This window comes from Athene noctua, chromosome Z (genome assembly GCF_965140245.1).
Source record: "Athene noctua chromosome Z, bAthNoc1.hap1.1, whole genome shotgun sequence".
NCBI classification, from domain to species: Eukaryota; Metazoa; Chordata; class Aves; order Strigiformes; family Strigidae; genus Athene; species Athene noctua.
The window spans coordinates 44,029,200-44,052,313 of record NC_134077.1 but is presented as its reverse complement, the minus strand read 5'-3'; the positions used below and the strand labels follow the sequence as shown (position 1 = coordinate 44,052,313).

Here is a 23,114-nt window from a genome sequence, read left to right as displayed (position 1 = left end):
GAACAATAAAGACTTTGTTGATTATATGTCCAAGAAAACACAGAAGGCAAATTATGTGAGGCACATAAAAGTGAGAAAGGGCTAAGAAAAAGCATGTGAGGAAGAATGTACTTGGTTCTGCAGAGTTTGGCAGCCATATGTAGTGTGATTTTCTGATATGGACAGCTGGAAAAATAGAAACATAAAAATATTGTGCTAGAAATCATCCATTTCAAGTCTCCATCTCCAAGCTGTCTTATAACTTCAGATTCTTTATTTCTATCTGATACATTACTGTAACAGGTACAATTTTATAAACTTCCTCAATAGAGGAAAATTGAATTTATTTGCTATAGGGAAGGGTGTAAGAAGATCCAGAGAGGGTACTGCATTTCAGTTTGGTAGTTAAAGATTAAAGAGTGGTTTGAAAAGCAATGCTTTTCATTAAACATTTAAGTAATCTCTGATGTAGGAAAGGTGTTTGCATGTTAAACAGAGGAGAAGGGTACAGATCACTTTCTGTAATGGTAACACTGTGCCTTGGCTGACCCACAATGTTGTCTTGCTTGGACCATCTGGATATAGCTCAGTGACTACTCACCTTCACAAAGACTTTTCTCTGTTTCAGAGTGGGGCACCTGATGAGAAATTAGTCTTATGCTTCAACCCACTATATTCACTGGAGGAAGGTTCATTTGCAGTGGGAATGTACATGGGTTGGTTGCCTGTACAGTCAAAGGAGAAGGTAGATGAATAGACGTAACCATGATCACTTCAGTGCAATGGAAGAGTAGGCATGGAGAGAAGGGGCAGGGGGATTATAGGGGCACAGATAGTGGCTTTTCTAAGGACAGAGACAATGGCTATTTTGAAAGACAAAGGCTGTTTTGTTGTTACAGAACGGGTTGTTAGGAATGGGCTGCCCAGAGAGGTGGTGGAGTCCCCATCCCTGGAGGTGTTTAAGAGTCGGGTTGACATATTGCTGAGGGATATGGTGTAGTTGGGAACTGTCAGTGTTGGGTTAATGGTTGGACTGGATGATCTTCAAGGTCCTTTCCAACCTAGGTGATTCTGTGAAAGCACAGATGGTGTTTGGGATGTAGGAATCTGTAGGAAAGCAAGACTTAAGAGATGCCTAAGACACTTTTTCAAGCGGGCTGTGAGTTCAGGTTTCTCTGTTCTCAAGCATGCTTATAGCTAGGTTTTAAAAGAGCCTGGGTGGCTCTTCAGAGTATGTGGTTTTAGCACCTCGTGCAAACTAGGCTCCAAATAACCCAGGCTGTCCCTCTCCCATCACCAAAGTCAGTGCAGTCACTGTTTTCTTTTAAAAACTGTGCCCATCTATCCTAGAATTATATTAAACATTATTGCAAATGCATTAAGGAAATGCATTTTCTCTCATGCAGTAGTGACTGTGTAAGTGTTCTTTGCCACTGTTTGATTATTTTTCCCCAGGCTGGCTCTTTTGTCATTAGAGCCACACAGTGACTGTGGCCTGCTGACCTTGTTTTCATGACACAACGGATCAGTCTAATCATTCCAACACACAACCATGGAGCAAACAAGGCTATGTCAATCAGCTGGGTTTATTTTTAGCTTCCTGCAAGCTGCCTACTGCTTCTGGGCTCTTCTCTCTCCAGGAAGCTGGGATATTCTCTCTTCCTCTCTCACAGTCCCTGGTGATTACACACTATGTGTTCTGGAGTTCGTGTTCATTCCCCAAGTTAGAGTGAAGATGAGATATGATTATCAACAGTGGATACCTTGAAGTCTCAGTCTGTCCACATGAATACCCATGCCAAAACAGGTGACTGTCTATTGATTTCCATTTCATACACTTCTTTCTTCTCTGAAATGACTAAGTGTGTTTGCCCTGATCCCAAAAGCCATCACACTATGCATTATGGAGCACATGTCACATAAAAATAGTCATAACAGATCAGGCCAATGTCCACTAAGCCAAATGTACTGTCTCAAAAACAGGCACTCTTATAAAAGAAATTACAAGAACAGGGCAAGGACATACTGTTGTTTCACTGAGCATTGCCCAAATTTTTGGAAAGTAGTGACTGTGAGACTCTTGTACCAGAGGTGGAGTATTTCTTCTTAGAAGCCCACCAAGGACTTTATTCTTTGAATTTTTTGAATTTGTTCAGTTGCTTCTGGAGCCTTTTTTTTTTTTTGGTCTTTTTTTAAATTTTTTACAGTGTTTGCGGTGCTTTGTATCTAGGACTTCCAAATCTGAACTACAGGTTGCCTGAATAAGCATCAGCCTTTTGTTCTGAAACTACTGTCATGGTTCACTCAGTGGACTTGAGATGGTTCATTTGCTACGATCTCGAAAGTGAAAAATTAAGGTGATCAACACCAAAGGGGATATCAGTAAACAAACAGTAAAATTTTATTGTGTTGCCTGTGAAGTAGCTTACGATAGTTAGAGATGGGTGAAAGAAAGGAGAAAAGTTAAGTTTAGAAAAAGGAGGAGGAGAGGTCATACCTATCACCACTGATCTCAAGGTGTCCTAATGGTCCCGGGTCCAGCTGATGCTGCGGCATCAATCATTGTGATCCTTGGTGGGGAAGACTCCTTCAGTTCCCTTTGGGGGTATATCTGACTCATTTGCCGAATTCTTATCTCTTCCATTTTCATTTCTATCTCACTCAATGATTCAGCAGACTTTGAAAATTCTTTTCTTAGGCATCTTTTAGACAGTAATTTTCTTCCTTTTTTTCCTCTGTCTGCTGTTTGAACAAGCAAATTACTCTCTCTCTGTTAACTTCTCTGCTTTTTCTGCTAACTGCTCTTCCAGGTTGAAGGTTATTTTCTACAAAAGTTTCACCAAGTTTTCAAGAGATTCTATGATTTGTTTTTCATGGCTACACCAGTTATAGTGGTCTTTAATTGCTGTGACCAGGCTGGCTCCAAGAACTGCACAGATTATTGCTTTGCCTTTACCTGACCGTAATCTAGCCTCATTATATATAGAAATCACTCGGTCTGCTGCACTCTGCAAATATGTCCAGTTGTCTCAAGCCCGCTCTTCCCTGGGTGGAGAGGGTCGAGCTCCATACTTTGCCAAGAGTGCATAGAACGAGTCAAGATTTTTTACTAATGGAGAGTTTTGATAACAATCCTTTTCAGTCATTCTCATTACGAAAGGGCCAAACTCACTTCGGGGAGGTTAAACTTAGTTACACCACACATGTAACAGCTGCTGTGTTGCCGTTCTCTTCCCTGAGTGGCTGAAGGGACCAAAATCTACCACGGGGAGTCAAAACTTAGTTATGCACAAGTGCAGACTTTCTCGGCTTGTCCCTTCAACTTCCCTGGGTAGTTGACCTCATCTATTGAGGACAGCTCCCCCTTTTGCACTAAGAGATCCTTGCACTTGATCCTGATAGACAGAGCCCTCAATTCGGGTTTGGGATGCAATACACTGAGGCGTCTGTGGTGTGCGGGAATCTTGAGTCTCCCCCCTTGTTTTCTGGGCACCTCTCACACTTTCAGGTATAGGGCCAGGTGTGGCTGGAACAAAACGTTCTTCCCCTGTTACAGACCACACACAACCTGCAACCCCCTGTCTCTCTGGATCTTGTCTGTGAAGCCAGTTTAGTGTCATCGTCCACTCGGTGGACTCGTGATGGTTCATTTGCTATGATCTCAAAAGTGCAAAATTAAGGTGATCAACACCAAATGGGATAGTAGTAATCAAACAGTAAAACTTTATTGTGTTGCTCGTGAAGCAGCACGTGATAGTTAGAGGTGGGTGAAAAAAATAAGTAAAAAGTTTAGAGAGAGGAAGAGGAGAGGTTATAGTTACCACCGCTGATCTCAAGACGTCCTAACGGTCCTGGGTGCAGTTGATGCTGCGTTGTTGATTGTTGTGATCCATGGTGAGGAAGCTTCCAATTTTCATTGTCCAGAAATAATCTTTTTTGCTTAGTAACACACCTTGCTCCACCTCTTCCTCAGGGGTCTCCACCCTTCTCAGAATCAGTTATCATATCTCCGCCCTTCTCGAGCGAGGCCATCGTGCATGCATGGGGGGGAGTGTCCGAGGTGTGGTCAGCCTTGGAGGTGGGCAGCCTTCCACCAGGAGGTGTGTTTTGGTATTATAATGAAGCAGAGTTTTCCTAAAGTTCATGATTTCTTCATCGATGTTATGGCAACCGTTGCGATCCATCTCTTCTGACAGTGGCTATGCCGTTATCTCTAACAGCTCTGGCCAGGCCCAGGTACCAAACAATAGCACAGCACTCTTGGTACTGCACGGCTCAGGCACTGCAAACAGCCCAGCACTGCCTGCACCGCACAGTCAGTGCTCAGGAGAACAGCCCAGCACTGCCTGCACCGCACGGGTCAGTGCTCAGGAGAACAGCACAGCCCTCGCTGTACCACACAGTTCTGCATTCAGGAGCCTTGGCACCACATTCCACTCCAGGGATCAGCAACTGTGCTCCAAATAGGCCATTGTGGGGTACCTCACTGTCCATGTCCCTGATGACAGTGTTGAGAAAATCTGGATCTTCTGACTGGCTCTTAAAACTACTATATTTGTTACTCCTTGATTCTTGGATAATAAGTGATGGTGAAAAAATTATTCCTGCTAATTTTCCCTGTGATGCTTATGTTTTTATAGACCTGTATCATTTACTTCCTCAGCTGCTTTACTTTCTTTAGTCTGAAGAGGTGGCATTTCCTAGAGTGCATGCATCTCCGCAGAGGTGGCTCACAGAAATATCACAGGAAAGAAAGTTTCTGCCTGCTTTGAGTTCATACCAGGAGAGTTATTTCCTATCTGTCTATCCGAAGTCTTTCACAGCACACAGGGTTATGAGACTGCACATATTCACTCCAAATTAAATGCACATAAAAGTAGGCTTCCTGGTGTCACCAAGTAATTATTTCTGAGCAACAGCTGACAAATGTTAGGAACTGTCTTTTGCAGTGATTCCTTAATGTGAACTAAGAAGCGGACCCCATTCCCAATACTTTGACTTTTCTATTTTATTTCTCATTTTCAAGATGGGCACAACAATGCTCCAACCAGTGCCACTTTGAAGTATAAAAGCATGCAAAATCCAGCTCTGGTTTAGAGACTTTTCATAGAGGAAGCCAGGACATGGGCATTTTTCTGACTTAATGCGTTGTTTTCTCTCTGGAGCTGCCTTAAAAGTGTTAGACAATACATGCAATCAGTCTTGACTTTTTTATTGTCAGTTCCTATATTGATAATACTAGTTACTATCAGTACTACTCACAGCAGTTTTAATTCTCCTTCTATGACAGGGCGACCTGCTTAGTGGATGAGGGAAAGGCTGTGGATGTTGTCTACCTTGACTTTAGTAAGGCCTTTGACACCGTTTCCCACAGCATTCCCCTGGTGAAACTGGCTGCTCGTGGCTTGGATGGGCACACGCTTTGCTGGGTAAAAAACTGTCTGGATGGCCGGGCCCAGAGAGTTGTGGTGAACGGAGTTAAATCCAGTTGGTGGCTGGTCACGAGTGGTGTCCCCCAGGGCTGGGTTTTGGGGCCACTCCTGTTTAACATCTTTATTGATGATCTAGACGAGGGGATCGAGTGCACCCTCAGTCAGTTTGCAGATGACCCCAAGTTGGGTGGGAGTGTTGATCTGCTCGAGGGTAGGGAGGCTCTGCAGAGAGACCTGGACAGGCTGGAGCCATGGGCTGAGGCCAACTGGAGGAGTTTCCATAAGGCCAAATGCCGGGGGCTGCCCTTGGGCCACAACAACCCCCAGCAGGGCTACAGGCTTGGGGAGGAGTGGCTGGAGAGCTGCCAGTCAGAGAGGGACCTGGGGGTGTTGATTGACAGCTGGCTGAACAGGAGCCAGCAATGTGCCCAGGGGGCCAAGAAGGCCAATGGCATCCTGGCTTGTGTCAGCAATAGCGTGGCCAGCAGGGACAGGGAAGGGATCTTACCCCTGTACTCGGCACTGGGGAGGCCGCACCTCAATTCCAATTCAACTGTTCAGTTTTGGGCCCCTCACTACAAAAAGGACATTGAATGACTCGAGCGTGTCCAGAGAAGGGCTACAAAGCTGGTGCAGGGTCTGGAGCACAGGTCGTGCAGGGAGCGGCTGAGGGAACTGGGGGTGTTTAGTCTGGAGAAGAGGAGGCTGAGGGGAGACCTCATCGCCCTCTACAGCTACCTGAAAGGAGGTTGCAGAGAGCTGGGGATGAGCCTCTCCAAGTAAAAAGCAATAGGACAAGAGGCAATGGCCCCAAGCTGCACCAGGGAAGGTTTAGACTGGATATTAGGAAGTATTCCTTTACAAATAAGTTGTTGGGCATTGGAATGGGCTGCCCAGGGAGGTGGTGGAGTCCCCATCCCTGGAGGTGTTTAAGAGTCAGGTTGACATAGCGCTGAGGGATATGGTGTAGCTGGGAACTGTCAGTGTTAGGTTAATGGTTGGACTAGATGATCTTCAAGGCCTTTTCCAACCTATATAATCCTGTGATTCCGCAATTACAACTGTGCACCCTGTTGCTCCTGAAGTTGTACTGGAGAGCTATTGTATTGATGTAGATTTGGGGAATTGTTATATACAGAAACACATTAAAAGAAGATTAATAGATTATTATTCTTGCAAAACAGAGTACTCTAGTTTTAGAAGAATTGTGCCTGTCTGTGTGGTCTTTTGTTGATAGCCTTAAGTGTGTGCTGAGACATTCTGCTTCACTGATTTTCAAGTTGAGTTTTTTCAGATATTAAAGGAGCATCTGCACTGAGAGTGTTACAGTGGGTAAACTGCTTCCTTATCAGAAGAAATTCCTCCTTTATAATTAGAACTACCATTAGACTATGAAGGATTTCGTTGATAAGAAGAAGATTGAAAGGGAGTGTAGAGGCTAGCCTCCTATCTAGCCACAGGGCTAGATAGGAGTTCTCTGTGCCCTGCTGCATGGTCTCTGCTAAGTCCTTTCACAGTCATCTGGACTGACCCTGTCACTAGAGCAGGCTGCAAGCACTACCCTCCACTCTAACCTCTCTTTATAATCCTTTGTCTAGATGATCTTCCTAGCACTTAACAGTTTATCCTACTTAAAGCCACAGAGATATCGAGTGGATATGCTGACAGGAGGTGTTGCAGGACAGTCCACACAGCTTAGCTGGACCAATAGGAAAACTTGCAGACTTGGACTAAACTCTTTTAACAGACAGTGCAAATTTCAGAAGATTTGATTTCTGATAATACTTTGAGACATCCTTAAAATTTGCTTTGAAACAAATTTCAAGTTCTGGTATTTTCTGTATCAAAAGTGGTGCTGTTAAAAACAGTATAGTGTTACTATTTTTCTTTAAAGCCTGATTTACTGATAATGACTTCAGAAGCACCTTATTCAGAGTTTTTGAAAACTATGCCAAGAGGGGCATTTAGACCTTTAAAAATCCTTTCAGAAAGCTTTCATATGCTTATGGAATGATGAGGTAGAGCTGAGCGAAATCAATTCTTCCTCTCTACAGCTCCTGTTAGCTCCCCAACTGAGATTTGCAAAAGTCTGTCAACATCAAGCTGTCATCATGGCTGGTGCTTCTCCTGCAGTGTTAATGGGATGCAGAGGTAGTGTCTGCCACCACGATCAGCAGGGCTCATTGAGAAGAGGGGTGCAGTCCATGGTAGTGCAGAGCTGGCACATTGTGTGCTGGAATTTCATTTAGTGCAGAACAAAACCATCTCACACCTTTAATTCTCAGAGCTGGATGTGTTTGGATGAAGCAGCTATAGATTGCTTTATTTACATACTGTCTGACTTGTTCTATGTGTGAAAATAGGCAACCTGTAGCAGTACTAAAATATTCCCTGAAGCAGCCTACTAACCTTTTAAAACATCCTGCAGACTAATACTAGGTCCTTAGGCAATTTTGTCTTCCCCTTTGTGGACATCTGCATACACCTGGATTTTACTATTTATATATGGCTGTTACTAACAGCCTCAGGATAAAAAGCTGTTATTCCTTTTTTCTAGGCACCACATTAAATGAGAAAAACAAGGCAGTTTTTTGTAAACTCACTCTCTGATATCATGATAAAACTCCCAATGGGACCTTCATAACCAGGCTTTCTAGATGCTACTGGATGATGAATGGCAATAATTTCAAAGGAAGTGGGACAAAGTGATGGAAATGGACAACATCTGCCAAGAGAAGGTGTAGTTTGCCCTCTGAGTGAAAGTGGACGCTCAGGAAATGGAAAAGGGCATTTAAATCGGTACTTGTGTTGCAAGAGGAAAGCCAGTTAAGATTAAAGCCTGAAGTGAGCTGGAAAACAAGAATCCTGTTTCCTGGGAAACACTGAGTGTTCTTTTTCCTCAAGGAGGAACAGGGTTTTCAAGATTTGAGAGATTTGTCCTATAGCTGAAGGGAAGTCAGCAATTAGGATTATGCTGCTCAGCACTGGGGAGACCACAGGCTGAAATGTGAGTTTGTTGTATCCTAAGTAAAAAGCAAGGTGTAGAAATATTTCCTTCTGCAGCTCTTGTAAGCAACTGAATACATTCCACTCCAAGATATCCACAGCCTGTAACTAGGGCACCAAACTAAAATGTTAGAAGTCTTTGATTTACACCAGATAAATCAGGTCTGTTTAGATGTTATTGAGATAATGATGCTATTTTCCTGAAACATCAGCGCTGTGTTTTGTAATTTGAGAGCATATTCTGGTCCTACAGAGGAATATCATGTATTAAAAAACCCCAATGAACATTAGGAGGGCTCTCATCCTTGTTGCTTACCATGATTTTGAAGAAAGAGCTGAGGTTGCAGCACCAGTCCTTGTTGCTGGAGATGTCTGGAGCAGTTGAAGGCTTCTTGCTGGTGAGGCTGTAGCACTCTGAAGGACTCTGCTTCTCTATGCCCTCAGTGAAACTTCCCCCACTATGGGCCTTGAGTGTTGGGGGTCACTGTCTCTTCTCAGATACAGATGCATCACTTCATTGAAAATGCAGGGACAATTGTTGTGAATCATTTGCTTTCACCTGATATGCAGAAAAAACAGAGATTTGTTTTAAGAAGAAATCAGCTGGTGATGTTTGCTCCTGCAGGTTGTTTACTTCTGCTCTGGAGGGAACTCTTTGCTGCTCACAACAGGTTATTTCCCTGGCTGCTCTCTCTTGGCCTTGGTGCAAATTTGGTAGGCTGAAGGTGAAGCACTGGATTCTGTCTTGTCAAAGAGGGCTCATGAAGCTTGCTAGATGTACATTTCCTGGGTACCCAGCAATGCACTAACTTCCAGAGGCCAGATTTATACTCACCTAGCACTGTGTAAACTGTGCTTCGGTCTTTTAAAAGTGGACAATGTAAGTAAACTCATGCTTCTTCATTACTTGAGCAAAAGGCTATTCCCTGGAAGAAGTTTTAGGGGGATACAGTACCTGTATATGTCCTTTTTCTTGGCATTTATATCTGCCAATACAGGATCTTTTTTGCTGCTTTGATTCCCCTATGATTCTATCTTGCATTTTGTGCATACTGTTCATTCCCATATCTCTGGCTGAATTATACAGGACACTTGATATGAAACCAAGTAGAGAATGTAGTGGATGACCAATTTTTAATTACTTTTTTTTTTTTTTTTTAAGGCAAGGGGAATTATCTCTCTTGGAAGGTGCCACAGGGTCTGTCAGCGATTATTCTTTTTTGAGAATGTGTGGTGTGTAAATATTGAAATTCAGCATTACTGGATGCTTGTGCCACAAATCATAAAATTATGTAGGTTGGAAGGACCTCTGGAGGTTGCTTCTTCTTCCCTCTCCTCAACACTAGTTCAGCTAGATCAGATTGGTCCACATGGTGAACAACTATGCTTTGAATAACATCAAAAATGGAGAACCTGTGACGTCCCTGAGACTTTGCTACGATGGGGACCTTCCTCTCTGGGGAAAAAAGCTAGATCTCATGGGAGTGCCCTGTGTTGCATCTTGTGCCTGCTGCCTCTCACCCTTTCTCTGTGCATCTCTGGGAATAATCTGTCTCCATCTTTCTCTCTCCCCGCCCCCCCCCCCCCCCCCCCCAAGGCTGCTGAAGACATCAGTAAGGTCTCTCTTAACCTTCTTTATTTAACCTTGCCTTGAAAATCATTACCTATCATTAAGCAACATTAGTTTAAGGGCTTTACTATTTCAGTTTTTGAGCAGGAAGGGATTGAGTGTTCAGGTTTTTATGCACAACCACAAAGGCTACTGTTCTTTTTCATCTGACTGTTCCATTGTTTATATTGACCTGTGGTTCTCTGGTTTTTGTTTATTCCGAGGAGTTGAAGCTCTAATAAGGCAACTGTTAAAAGTAAGGAGATAGTGACAATTGTCAAAACTGTACATGCATTTTTAGCTGAAAGGGGTTTTTTAGACACATAAAACTGCTTTAATATGTAGTAATGCTTCAGTGCTTGTGAAATAGTTTTCACTTTCCACCAAAGAAGGAAAAAATATAATTCACAAACTCGAAAGAGGAGTGTTGACAACTGACTAGAAATAACAATTTTCCAGCAGCACTGAAAAGATAGGGTATGATTTTATATCTTAAAAACCACTTTTGGTTTCTTGTTTCTTGCTTTGAAGATGTAATCCTTCAAGAGACTCACAGAAAGATAGGGTGGCAAAATGGTTAACCCAGCATTTGGGCAGAGAGGCTTCTCGAAGCCTTTCATTCAGGAAGTTTCAGTTTTGACATGCAAAGCAATGTTTTGAGAAATAAAGACATAATAAAAGCAGTAGTGACATTGAAAAATGCTGGACAGTTAAAATACCTTAATAAGGAAGCAAAGGCAGGGCAGGCAAAGGAGAGGGAAAAAACCTGGATGGATGGGTACTAAACCAATATGCAGTTAGAGAAAGCAAAGCTATTGTGCAAACAGAAGTGAGGAACAGCACAGATAGAGGCTGGAGATCAAAAGGACTTGGAATAGAGGAGGGCAAGTTCTAGGAAAATTTTTATAAACAAGAATGCCTTAAAAGTGGTTTCTTTGTTAAACAGGAAACAAGTGAAAGCCTAAGTAGGTAGCATGATGCTTTTTAGATTTGAGAAGGCTGTTTTGGAAAGAAATAAAATAGCACTGAATAAAGAGTAGTTCTGAATATAATGTGATCTTTTTAAAAAACCCCAATAGGCCAGTGCATCACTCACCTCACTTTCCTCTCAGTGAGAGAATCAGTGTGCTCCTGTTACACAAAAGAACAGGAGCTCATGACCAAATTACCTTTTTTTACTGATTCTCTTAGGCAATTTTGAAGAGTCTGAAGGTGTTTGGGCTATTGATGATTTTTTAGTGAAAAGTTGTTGAAAGCAGATGTAAGCACAAATAAACATAGAAAAGCCCCTAAGAGACTGGAGCCTTCAAAGTAGCTCAAGAGTGGTATCTTAAAACTTTGTCAGAGTTTGGAGGGATGGCCCTATACCTTGCTTTAGATGATTTTGCTGCAAGGTAGAGACAATAAAAGTGAAATTCCTCCTCAGCCTTTGCACTTCATGAGACAATTACTTCAGTGGTATTCTTTTGCATTCATATGAATGGGTGAAAGCGTCTGTCAACAATAACTTACCATCAATTGCTTTTCAGTTAGATTAGTGAGTATGTCTAGATGGTGTAGTGCTCATGTGTACATTGCAGTGCTTTCTCAAATGAAAAATTAATTATGCATGTCTTCTCTGAAAAATCCTATAACTAATGTGAATGCTGTTTTATCATCCATCTTCATTACTAAGTAGTATGTATGGCCCTGTCAAATTCTTTAAGAACAAGTCAGGAAAGGAGATAAATTAAAGAGAAGAGATTAATAAAGACAATGTTTATTTGTAGAATGGTATTTAGACTCACTCAGTAGATAAGCCAAGACTTTGGACTGAAGGACAGATTCCAAGCTCCTTTCCTCCTCACTGGTAAAATCTCCTGTTTACAAGGCCATGTACCTGTGGTGCTCATGGATTCATTGTTTGCTCTGTAGCAGCAGCACAAAAACTATTTATATTGAAAGCTCCATGAACCTTTCAGATTCCTTGCATTGCTCACAATATAGCACATACCTGAGAGTATCAACACTGCAGGCAACAGGAGGTCATACAAGGTAGTTCTGTCACCCAAACCTTGTGCAAATGAGAAGGCAGTAAGACCAAAAAGAGATCTAGATTTGAAATGTAGTGAACATGACCTTGAATGTTAAAACATGGGGACTCAAGTCCTTTCAGGCTGAGAGGCTGGCAGCCCAACTCTGGTCCCTCATTTATAGGGCAGCATGTCTGGAACAAAGAACATCAGAGCAGTCTGATACCTGTACCTCTGCACTTTCTGCAGCAGGGACTATTCCCTCCATAGAAAATCCGCAAGTACAATTTGCTAGAGACACATGTCAGGGTAATAACACAGCTTTTGATGACCTGAGTCATACATACCTTTAATGTCATAGAGGATTTGGACTGCTCTTTTCTGAGGGAAAAGTTATCCGTAATGAGAAATGCTGCCAAGTTACTTTTTCTGCTGCATCCAATGTCTGTCAATGAACAGGACAGCAGAGTGGGCATGCTTATGTTTAACATTCATGTCCCATCATGTGTATCTGTCCTTAATGAATTGCTGAAATATTAACTCAGGCTTGACAGCCTGATCTGTGTGCCCTCCACCCTCTTTAATGACCCCAGGATAAGGCATTTCCAGTGGGCTGACACTCAGACAAAGAGACTCCTTGGCAGGACTCCAGGCAGCCAGCTTTTCTAGATTTCTGCCGGGAGATGTGTTTGTGTGCATGTGAGTGTGTGTGTGTTGGAGAGGCTTGGAATTTACAGTAAGAAGTTGTGTTAAAAAATAGTGATCTGCATATCTCTTCAATGAGTTTATCTAAATGTTTCACTTTCTTCCCTTTCTCTTCCTCTTTCTCCCTTCTCCCATTTACTGTCAGGAAGGGCCACCTCTGAAGGGTCAGTTCAGTACAGCCTGGCACCAACACAGACAGATGTCAACGGCAGATCAAACGGTGAGTCAATTTGCAATAAGGGGACTCCTTGAAACGGTATTGTTTTATGTGCATGTGGAAGGTGCAAGAACTCTGCTGAGGGCTTCCAAAAGAAGGAGAGGTTTGTCACCCCTAGCTCCCTCTGGTTGGAGCATCCTGCAAGTTAGATGGTGTAATACTCATGTGTGCATTACAATGCTAACCAAAAGCATTAGATAAAGGTAACTTTTCCTGAAAGATATAAGGTGTGCAAGGACAAGTGCTAGGGAGTTTTACCAACAGAATAGGCTTTTGGAACTGGCTGTTGTTCACAATAAACTGGCCACCAAGAAAGCTGAAGTGTCTTCTTCAGCTGACTAGAGAAGAGGCTGGAAGACGTGCACAGACAAAGCTCTTCATTGAACTGTTGCTTTCCCAGCTGCAGACAAGAGCTGCCAGTCTCAGATTTGTGTAGGAGCACTGTTCTGTTTTAGGACAGGTGAAGAGATCATGCTTTCAGTTTTGAGGTAATTTAGCTGCTATCACTTAGATTCTCTGGTGCTCCCTGAAGCACCTGGAAGGAGGAGATGAGCCCTTGCGTGGCATAATATGCTCTTTCTCTCTTTATGCGTGCACACAATATTATTCAACACTTGTGATTCCAGTCCTTGGTGGTCCCTTCTCCTGATATGTGTGTTGAGGGGAGAGACTCTTTATGGAGTGTAGGAGGGGAAAGAAAATATTCATTACATAGAGCAAATGAAAAATGACACCTGCTACTCACTGTTCCTAAAAGCTACTCCTGTGCTATATTTTCCTCTTCATGAATCTTCTGGAACCAATAAACTTTGGCTCAGCATCACAGAGAAGGTACCTGGAGAGGGGATAGTGGGTTAAAGGAGAAGTGGACAAGTGCATGAGCTGGAGGGGATGAGAAAAGTTAATGGCAAATGGAGAGGAGGCCAGAAGGGAAAAGAGATAGCAGTGAAATGATGCAGAGAAAACAGTTCTGGGTCTCTGGAACAGCAATCTGAAGGATGAAGATGTCACATGTTTTTATCTAAGCTGTCTGGCCTGAGATCTGGAAAAAGCCTCCATTCACCCCTCCACTTCAAAGACATTAGGACAAATGACACCCTCTGGCAGAGAGGGACCAAGCGAATGAACCCTGTCTGTCACTGGTTCAAGACTGACCACCAGACCTATATAATCTGTAACATCTCGTTCATGGATAGGTAGTGTAAAGCAGTTGCAAACTACTGCAAATATATATCTTTAGTATATATATGAAGATGGAGCTTTTTATTAGTAGACTTTAATATATTTGTTAAAATCTTTCTCATAAACTGTAAATGTAACTGTAATAATGTTATCATAAATTATGCTGTAATCTGATTTTATGCTGCGCAGTGAACAATGGAAAATTTACAGCACAGACCAATGTCTTACTGAAATGTGACTCTTAAGCTAATAATTGCTTGTGTCTCTGTGAAATACAATACACTATCATACCCTCCTTTTAGTTCACCTCATCATCAATCCTGTACTTATCTAGAGCAGCACTCTATTTTGGGCTTTTTTTCTTTTCTTCCTCAAGTTGTCAGAGCACTTAATTTCAAGGTAGACTGTGATTTAGCTCTGCTTTCAGTGGTTTTGTTAATGGCCACTGTGCTTCCTCTCTAGGAAGACCAGTTTGAGGCTACAATGTTTGTGTTTTCAGGGGAAAATTCAGACAAGAAAAGCAACAGCATAGTAATGCCAAGCAAGTGAGCTGCTGGACAAGCTATTCACAATGCTTGGCCAATGGTTTTTTGTCTTTTTTTTTTCTTTCCATTCATTTTTATGTAGCCTCTCCCACTGTCCTGGTCAGAAACTGGACCTGCATGGCTTAGTGTCAAAATTATTGTGGCTGTGCAATTCTTGGGGATTTCCAATAGCATCTTAAAATGATGTTAGGACCTTATCATTAAGAACAGTCTCCTTTGACTGACAAAGCCTTGTACAAGCGGGAATAGTCTATCTAGGTGGACAGAATAGTGGCCGAGAGAGGGTGGACAATCCCCATTCTTGGAGATACTCAAAACTTCACTGAACAAGGCTTGAAACAAGCTGACTGAACCTGAAAAGTCGTGCTTTGACCAGGGGTTGGACCCAATGTCCTGCAGAGGGGCCTTCCAAACAACATAATCTATCATTTATTGTAAAATCATCGACAAAAGTCCTGTGCATTGAGGTACAGTCTGGGAGTACATATACTGAGGTATGGTCTGATAGTCTAGCATGCAAGCTGCAGAAAGTATCCTTGCTCTTTGGAAATAAACTGCCTCCTCCAAAACCACCAAGTGAATGTTGTCTTCTGGTAGTCTGCAGTGGACAGGAGAAGAATGTGATGGAATTTTTTACATCAAATAAAATGAAATCTGCTATATACACAGGGTAGCTAGGATTTTAGGAAACAAAGGCTGGAAGCTGTGCTGACAATCTTAAGCAGGCAAAGAAATCTTTCTCCCCATAAGACTGACTGACTGAACACTCTCAAGGGCAGAAGGACAAAACTTCCTCTTCACAGATGTTGGATCAGAGCTAGAGGCATCTCACTCTGACAGCATTGTTCCTGTTGTGTAGCTAAATTGAACGGGTCAGGCCCTGGGGCTGTCAATCCAGCAAAGTTTGCACCTGTGTTTAGAAAGGAAGTATATAGTCTCCAAGGGCTAAATGCCAGTGAATCTGATGTGACATTGTGATAAACTCCTGGGCTCTTTTAGTAGGAAGAAAATATTGTTGCATTACTGTAAGCTCATGTGATATCACATCCATTGCATATTTTCAAGCCCTGAGCTCCCATTTGGTTTTGATGGACCCCAAATTTTTTCTTCTGAATATTTTTTTAACCTTTCTTTTTTGTAAGAATGGGAATCTAAACTCATAAATTCCTGCTGTGCATATTGAACTCTTAAGTATAACCTGAGGTAGGGTTTGTGGGAAGAATTAATAGCAGATATTGTCTTATGCCAACTGACATAGATGCGGAAAACAGACGGATTTTTTGACATGCTAGTCACTCTTCATGTGTCAAACAGAAACAAGAAATTTCAAGCTATCATACTGCATTCTGCATTTCCTGTGTGTTGTATTTTGCTTCTTAAAATTCCTATTCAGAGTCCACTGAGGCTGCTTGGGTGGCTGCTATTCATTTTAGTGGGTTTGGGGATAAGCATCTTATCAGCATCATTAATGATTAAAACTGAATTTATGTTTTCTGGTTTTTCTTGCTATCTATGACATTACTAGTGGGGTTTTTTTATGGCCATTCATTAAAAAGCAAACTAGCTCACTCCCTGAGACATACCAAATTGTTTCTGCAGCCTGTTAATGACTGCTAGTTCTGTTGCCAGAGCTCACAGGGAACATTTAGACAGTTAATTTATATTACTAACAGCGCTGCTGCCTGCTCACTTTGTTATTACAAGAGTTAAAAGCTTATCCTTTCTGTGCTCTTATATACTATGTTGCCTTGATTTTGTCAGCATCCTAATCATGTCTGTCACAATACAAATTGAATGGAAAATCTTCCACAGGAGTGTCCTGCCCACAACTTTAGCATTAGCAAGAAATAATTGTGCAGTGCCTTCTATGAAGACATTTCATTCCATCACAGCTGAAAATTTCAAATGATTGGTTTTGTTCCATTTAATCAAAGCTGCTACATAAAAGTCACTCTGGCACAAATTTTGGTGCCAAGATCTGAAAGCAGCATGAAGACAGCAGCTACAGAGGGTTGATGACACATCATGTGGAGCAACTTTTAAGGATAGAGGCATGGCAGGACACCACTCATTTGCAGTTGCAGGCTTCTAATGCACACAGGGTTATACGAATCTGAACAACTCTGGAGTGAATTTGTGACAAGACAGGGGCATAATGTCACTGATCTTCTGAGGTGATGATACATGCCAGTGCTGGATTACGGCCCTCAGGTTTCTTCGCTACAACACTAAAATGACAGAGCAAAGTCTGCTTTTCCAGGTGAGGGGGACAGGCAGAGGTGATGGCAGAGATCAGACAAAAGCATGTGCCAGCACTGTGTGAGAGTCTGGCAAGTCAGGAGAGTCTCAGCGGTGTCAGTACCACTGCAGGGTGAGTCCTAGCACAAAGTATATCTGTTGCTCAAGAAGGGGGGACAGGGGAGAGGCGTTTATGGGGTTCAGCAAGAGCAGAACTTGATCTTTAAATACTACAATATGTTAGAACTGTGAAATATTCAGGGTTGTGGGATTTATATTTTTTTAACGACTGCCTCCAGGAGATGGATTTAAAAGATAAAAACATCCACTAATTGCTTCTTCTTGTGGACTTTTCTTGGCTTATATTATATATTGTATTTCACAGATGTATTTCATAGATATTCTGGAGCCTGTTTACATGGGGACACTCAGCAAATAAGATCTGAATTAATTTTTGAAGAGCATTTATTACACAGAATTAGATCCTGGTGTGGGCCCTCTCACTCAGAATTAAGCTAAACTAAAATAAAGGGTTAAATTCAAGAGCAGGGTATAAAAGGCAATGGAGACAGAAGGAGAATTAGCCTTCATCTGAATTTTTTCTGAAAAGCTCATGGAGATAAAATGCTATAAACTAGGTCTCTGCAAGTGTAAGTGAGCTTTACCCAGTAGTTTCATTCAGATGTTCAGTAGGGAAGAAACTGGTCTTTAGTTAACCATGCAGAGTGGGAATGTTTAGGAATTGGCTGGGGTGTAGGAAAAAGTCATAAACTGCAGAAAAACACTTGCTGTTTAGCTGAAATTAAAGCAGCCTTTGGCTTTTCCTCCTTTGTGCTTAAATTACTGTAATTTTTAAGTCAGTACTATTGCATCTGATTGTTTCTTTTGTGAATGGGACAAACGTGATAGAAAATATAAAATGGAGTGATCTAAACATAGGGGAACAGACACTTCTGCCTCTTTGTATAAGATAAACATAGTTTCTCAACAATATACTTTGGCTCTGAAATAATTACGCATTATTATTATGTCACTTCGGACAAAGTATTTGCCACAACTCTTAACAGTTTTGTAGACAAAGAATTCAAAAAAGAAAGATTTTTGCCTGCCCTGCAGTGTGTTCACATGAAGTTTGCACTTACATAATGAAGAAGAACTTTGAAAGGTTGTAAGAAACCATAGTTTACATGATATTTCTGTTCTGGCTGCAGGTCTCTTTCTGCTGTTGCACTAGGTAGGTACGGTCCACTTGAACATAATTTGGATGTGACAGTTTCCAAAGGATCAGACAAAGAACAGAGGAGGAAGTACGTTTGGGAAGAGCCAGGAGAATGATGTGACTGAGATGACCAGCTAACTGCTTGCAAGCCAGCAGCTGATTTCATGCTTGGATACAGTAATTTCTTCACATAAGCTTGCTCAGCTGAAGGGTGCAACACATCTTTAGTTATCACACCTGAATCCTTAACTGGAAAGAGCACAAAACCTCACAAAAATTGTGACACACATGCTAAGGACATCCAGAAGTTGTCCAAAGAGCAGATAGTCAGGGTCCAGTAGGCAATGTGAGCTCAACAGAAAAGAAAGCAAGCTATTGAATTTAACAGCTCATAAAATAGCAGGTTATATTTGGTGAAATAAAATGGGACGTGTTATGGAACTTTTCACAGAGTCATGGATTGTAGCTCAGGGAGGGAAACACTTCTCCCTCCTTTTATTTTCCCTGTCTACCATTGTTCATGCACAATTGTGTTGTGGGCTGCCTGTAGGAGTGGGTCCTCGCATATGTAAAGCCCAATTGTGCTCATAGGGCAGTTAGTGTGAACTGCACAGAGACTTTTGTTGCTGGTTTAGGTAAGATTTTGAAGGATGAAACTGCTTCATGAAGAGTTAGACTGATCAGACTAAAGTGCCATTAAGGATATTTTCGTATGTTATTCTTAATATCCTTCAGCTCATAACAGGGAGAAAGTATTTTTCTGAAAGAGGACATTAATTCCTCTTGCTTGGCAATCTCTACACCAGCCCACACATATTAATCAGTGTCATGGGGTAACTCCTGACATTGTGCTGACTAAGCCTACAGAAATGTGAAGGGAGTTGTGTGCCACCAGCTGCAGCTACCATCCCATGCCATCCCATAGAAGTAGCCAAGGTCTCACTGTTCTAAATCAGGACCAAGTCCATAGGGTCTACAAGGGCAAAAATTGATGCAAGTGACAAAATTATGTTCAGTGAGGCTGACATAAATTCAGAAGGGAGAAACAAACAAAAAAATGCCATTCACAATATGTTACGAAGCTGCTGTAATGACTTCGGCTACTTTCATATTTCTAGTATGCAGAATTATTTTTTTTTCCTGTGATTTTAAGTGAGTTACAGTTTTGGGGATTTTGTCTCCATTGCTAAGGCATTTAGAAAGAGCTTTCTGTCACTGTTTTCCAAGGCCAATGAAAACACAGGGCTATTGGCACAGTCATTAGAATGAAGAACAAGTTTTAGGCTGCACTGTCCCCAAACTAAGTCAGTTATAATCTCTGCATTCCTGGTCACCCTTCCCATCTTTTAGTTCTCTCTGGGATGGCCCTGCTGCATGGCCAGTCCCAATTACGCCCTGATGTTTGCAAGGATGGCTTATTGCTCCCTTCTGTCCCTGTTAGTAGCCCCCCCTGCTAACCACATCTGTAGGTCTCCAGGTAATCTAGCAAAGAGAGAAGAGGAAAAGAAGTGTAAAAGCCCTTCAGATAAAGGTGTCAATGTGTTGCTGAAGGTCTAACTGGGCCCCTCACAAGCACTGCTTGCATGTGGACAGGCCAGGTGTTCAGATGGTGTGAAAGCTGTTCTCCCCAAGATTTGGTGTTATCCCATTACACCTGCCCAGTGCCTTGAAATTCAACCTAAGCTCAATACCTTTGCATCTTAGTCCACCCATATCTTCACACTCATCTAAAGCCATCCAAGATCTTGGTCAAGTGTCATCCAAGATCAAGGTCAGTGCTCCCCCCAACTCCCAGGCATGCTTCCTTGTCTCCTATCTTTTGTCATCTCTTCCATTCCTCCAATTGCAAGAACTGACTGAAAAACTAGTCAAAAGCCTCTGTTCTGCTGATTAAGGATACCAGTTAAACTCAGACACCAGAGTGAAAAGAGCAGGTGTATTTTACTGGTGATAACCAATGTAACAGTGTAATACAGAAAACATGCAGTAAGAAAAAGCAGAATAGTGCACTTAAAGCAGCAAACAGGAAAAAACAGGGTAACTCATTAAAACATTACTACCCGGAGAGAAAATGGAGATTAAGAAAAATACATCACCACTTGCATATATTATCATCATCCAGATCCACAGTCGCTGGGGAACCCTGGTTACAGCGAGGGTTTGCAGAGCCTGTCCCAGCAAGGGGGAAATCCTATCAGTGCATCCACCCATAGGTGAGGTTTCCAAAGTCGCTGCAAACGGGCCCAGCCTTATATATCAGAGATCGACAAGCCAGAATAGCTGGCACCCTTTTTTTGAGAGTAGAATTTCTGGTTTCATTCTCCTGTTGGATTCCACCCAAAGCCTGGCCAGGGCTCAGGGGGGGAAACCAAGGGAGTTTCTAACAAGGCCAGATACCTGGGTTCTCAGCCTTGAATAAGGCTGAACAAGGGAGGTTGGATACATTCTCTCCTCACTACTGATTATATTTTGTCTAAGCCACATCTTTCACTAGCGAGCTTACGTACTTTGTTAATGATTACATATCAAGTTGGCAGCTTCGGCTTGGGGCCTGTTCTTCAGGCTTCAGTATTTCAATGCTTTAGCACTTTTTACATCAGAATAGGTGGTTGGTTATAACTTAGTACAATACCTACTAGCACAATGGTTTTCAGTTATAAAATATACAGGATTCATCTATAGGTCAACTCTGGCTTGGGCCAGTTGTCCAAGCCTTAGCACCTCACCCTCTTTTTGCAGGGGTAGTTTTCAGCTAAATCAGTGGATTCGTGGCAGAAGGAGGATACTATTGGAATCTCTGCTCAGGGAAAGGCTGACATTTCAGCTCAACCCTTATTAGACGTTGAAGTCCAAACCAGACAGGTGTTAGGAAGGCTTGAGTGAAGGGAAAGGCTTCTACAAGTGGTCAGGCTAGCTGTGAAACGCAGCACCACTTCAGTTCATCACAGGCATTACTGGAACACCCCAACACATAGGAGACCCTCAAGCCCCATGCCTTCTGTGGTTTCCCATCAGGATATCTTTACTTTTCTTCCCATTGCTTGTGCCTATTACCAAACTACCTTTACTGTTGGGGGCTTCTGCAAGATGGCTATTCTCAGGAGTGCAGGTGGATTTCTCTTATCATGGCTGCCTGAAGTGCTTCTATCTTCCCATCAGTCTCTTCAAATTGTAATGCCTGCCCCTGCAAAACATAAGAAAGATAATTACCCAGCAGATCAATCTCCTGCTGGATATGATGATTTCTCTCAGGCATGTGGTCTTTAGACTGCATTCAGGGCAGCCAGGGACTGTTTCGTACATGGTCTTCAACTGTGATAAAAGCTTCCCTTCTTCCAAGGGTCAAGGCTGGGTTTTGCTGTACAATTGGGTTTAGGCTTTACTGACAGGGCAGACTCACTGCTTTCTGAGAAAAGGGAGGTAGGAAGTGAACTACAGTCCAGGCTATGACTTCAGGAACAAGCTACCACAGATAGGCTTTACAGGATGTTAAGTACTCAATTTAAAATGAGTGCACCATATTCTGTCACCCTGTCACCAGCATGAGGCAGCTCCCTGGTGGAAATGCTTGTTGGAGTAGGTGGAGAAGTCAAGTTTGCCAGGTTTCTATCATGGATTAAGCCTATTGCTATGAGGCAAGGAGTCAATCCCCAAGACTTTTTCTGTTCTCTTTCCAATGAATGCACAACATTTCATTTTCAGTGAAATACCTCACTTCTCTTCTTGCCAATCCCATTTGTATTGGGTTTCATTTCCCTCTCTAATACAGAAGGTTACCAGCATGTTCCTGCCCAGAAGGCATCAGTTTGCATCTGTTCTTAAATTCAGAGCACATAGCTGTGCCCTCTATTTCCATTCTTTGGAAGCCTGAATGTACCACGGATTAAAATAGAGTGAAAACAGATGCTTGATGATAAAGAGGTCCCATTTGCTTGTACTAATTGCAATTTGTGCTGTGAGGATTTTGTCACTGTCTAATGGTTAATCTTTGTAAGGGTTCAATGAATCTGATGGGCTTGGGGCTTTGGCACAGCCATGATAGGCCTGCATTTTTGATTTATGGAAGTTTTGGGTTCAAAGCTTGCTGAGCTGCCCAGAACTGGCCAGCCGTGAGAGCTGACAACACTCTGTTACACTCTTGTGCTGCAAATTTGACAAGTAGGGACATCCCTCTTCCAGAGTGTGTGAGAATAGTAGAGTCAGTTGTGTCCACCCTGCTCTGCTTATGTACTGGAAAATTGGTCATTTGGCTTCTGGATGTGGAAAACCTGTCTTAGTGCAGTTTAGAAAGGATCTTTCAATCTTCTTGTTTGGTACCAATTGAACTTAAGTGAGCAAAGGCCAGAAAAGGCAGGTGAGAACTTTACAAAGTGGTCTTTACAAAGAGGTCACTTAAAATCTCTTCTGACAGCAGGCAAGAGCAGGTTACAGGATATGAAAGGAAACGCCAGAGAGTCAGGCATATGCGTGAAGCAACTTTTTGATGATGTTGGTAGTATCAGCTGTTCACATGCCTCTGAGATGAGTTTAGTGCCCCCCACTCAAGGGAAGGAAGGGAATAGTGTCTCTCTTCCTATAGCCCCGTGGCCTGTCCTTATGCCCAGTCCTCACTGTGAAGTTCTGGGGGCAAACCAAACCAGCCCTTTTGTTTACTCACTCTTATATTGTTGTACATCAGGAGTGACTCCCTCCACAGCAGTCTGAGATTGATGAGGAGAGACCCCAGACTTTAAGTAAAACAGGGCTTTCTATTCCTCTAGATAGTGCCTTCCTGAGTTTCAAGATGCATCTACAGGTACTCTGCCAGCACCCCAACTCTTAGAGAGACCCTAAACTGCAGCACACACCACACCTCCCCTCACGCCTGTTGTGAATGCACCCAACGCTGCAGCAGGCCTGAAGAGGAAGATGCTTTTTGTTTGTTTTCTTGACTGCTCTGCTTTGAATCCTTTACTGAGAGTAAAAGCAAA

The 23,114-nt window shown here is 42.4% G+C and overlaps 1 protein-coding gene across 4 annotated transcripts in view; it reads left to right on the top strand.

The window, feature by feature from the left end:
* The window catches only part of NRG1 (neuregulin 1), a 522,222-nt gene that overhangs the window by 192,562 nt on the left and 306,546 nt on the right, over nt 1–23,114 (top strand). For 3 of the 4 annotated variants that reach the window (XM_074932868.1, XM_074932867.1, XM_074932866.1), the window contains exon 2: nt 12,889–12,963. Coding sequence is in view for 2 of the 4 variants with exons in the window: in XM_074932867.1 (XP_074788968.1) it covers nt 12,889–12,963 (75 nt within the window). In the remaining 2 variants the exon portion in view is untranslated. Of the gene's footprint in view, nt 1–12,888; nt 12,964–23,114 lie in introns of those variants that run through there. The other variant, XM_074932869.1, reaches the window with a different exon arrangement.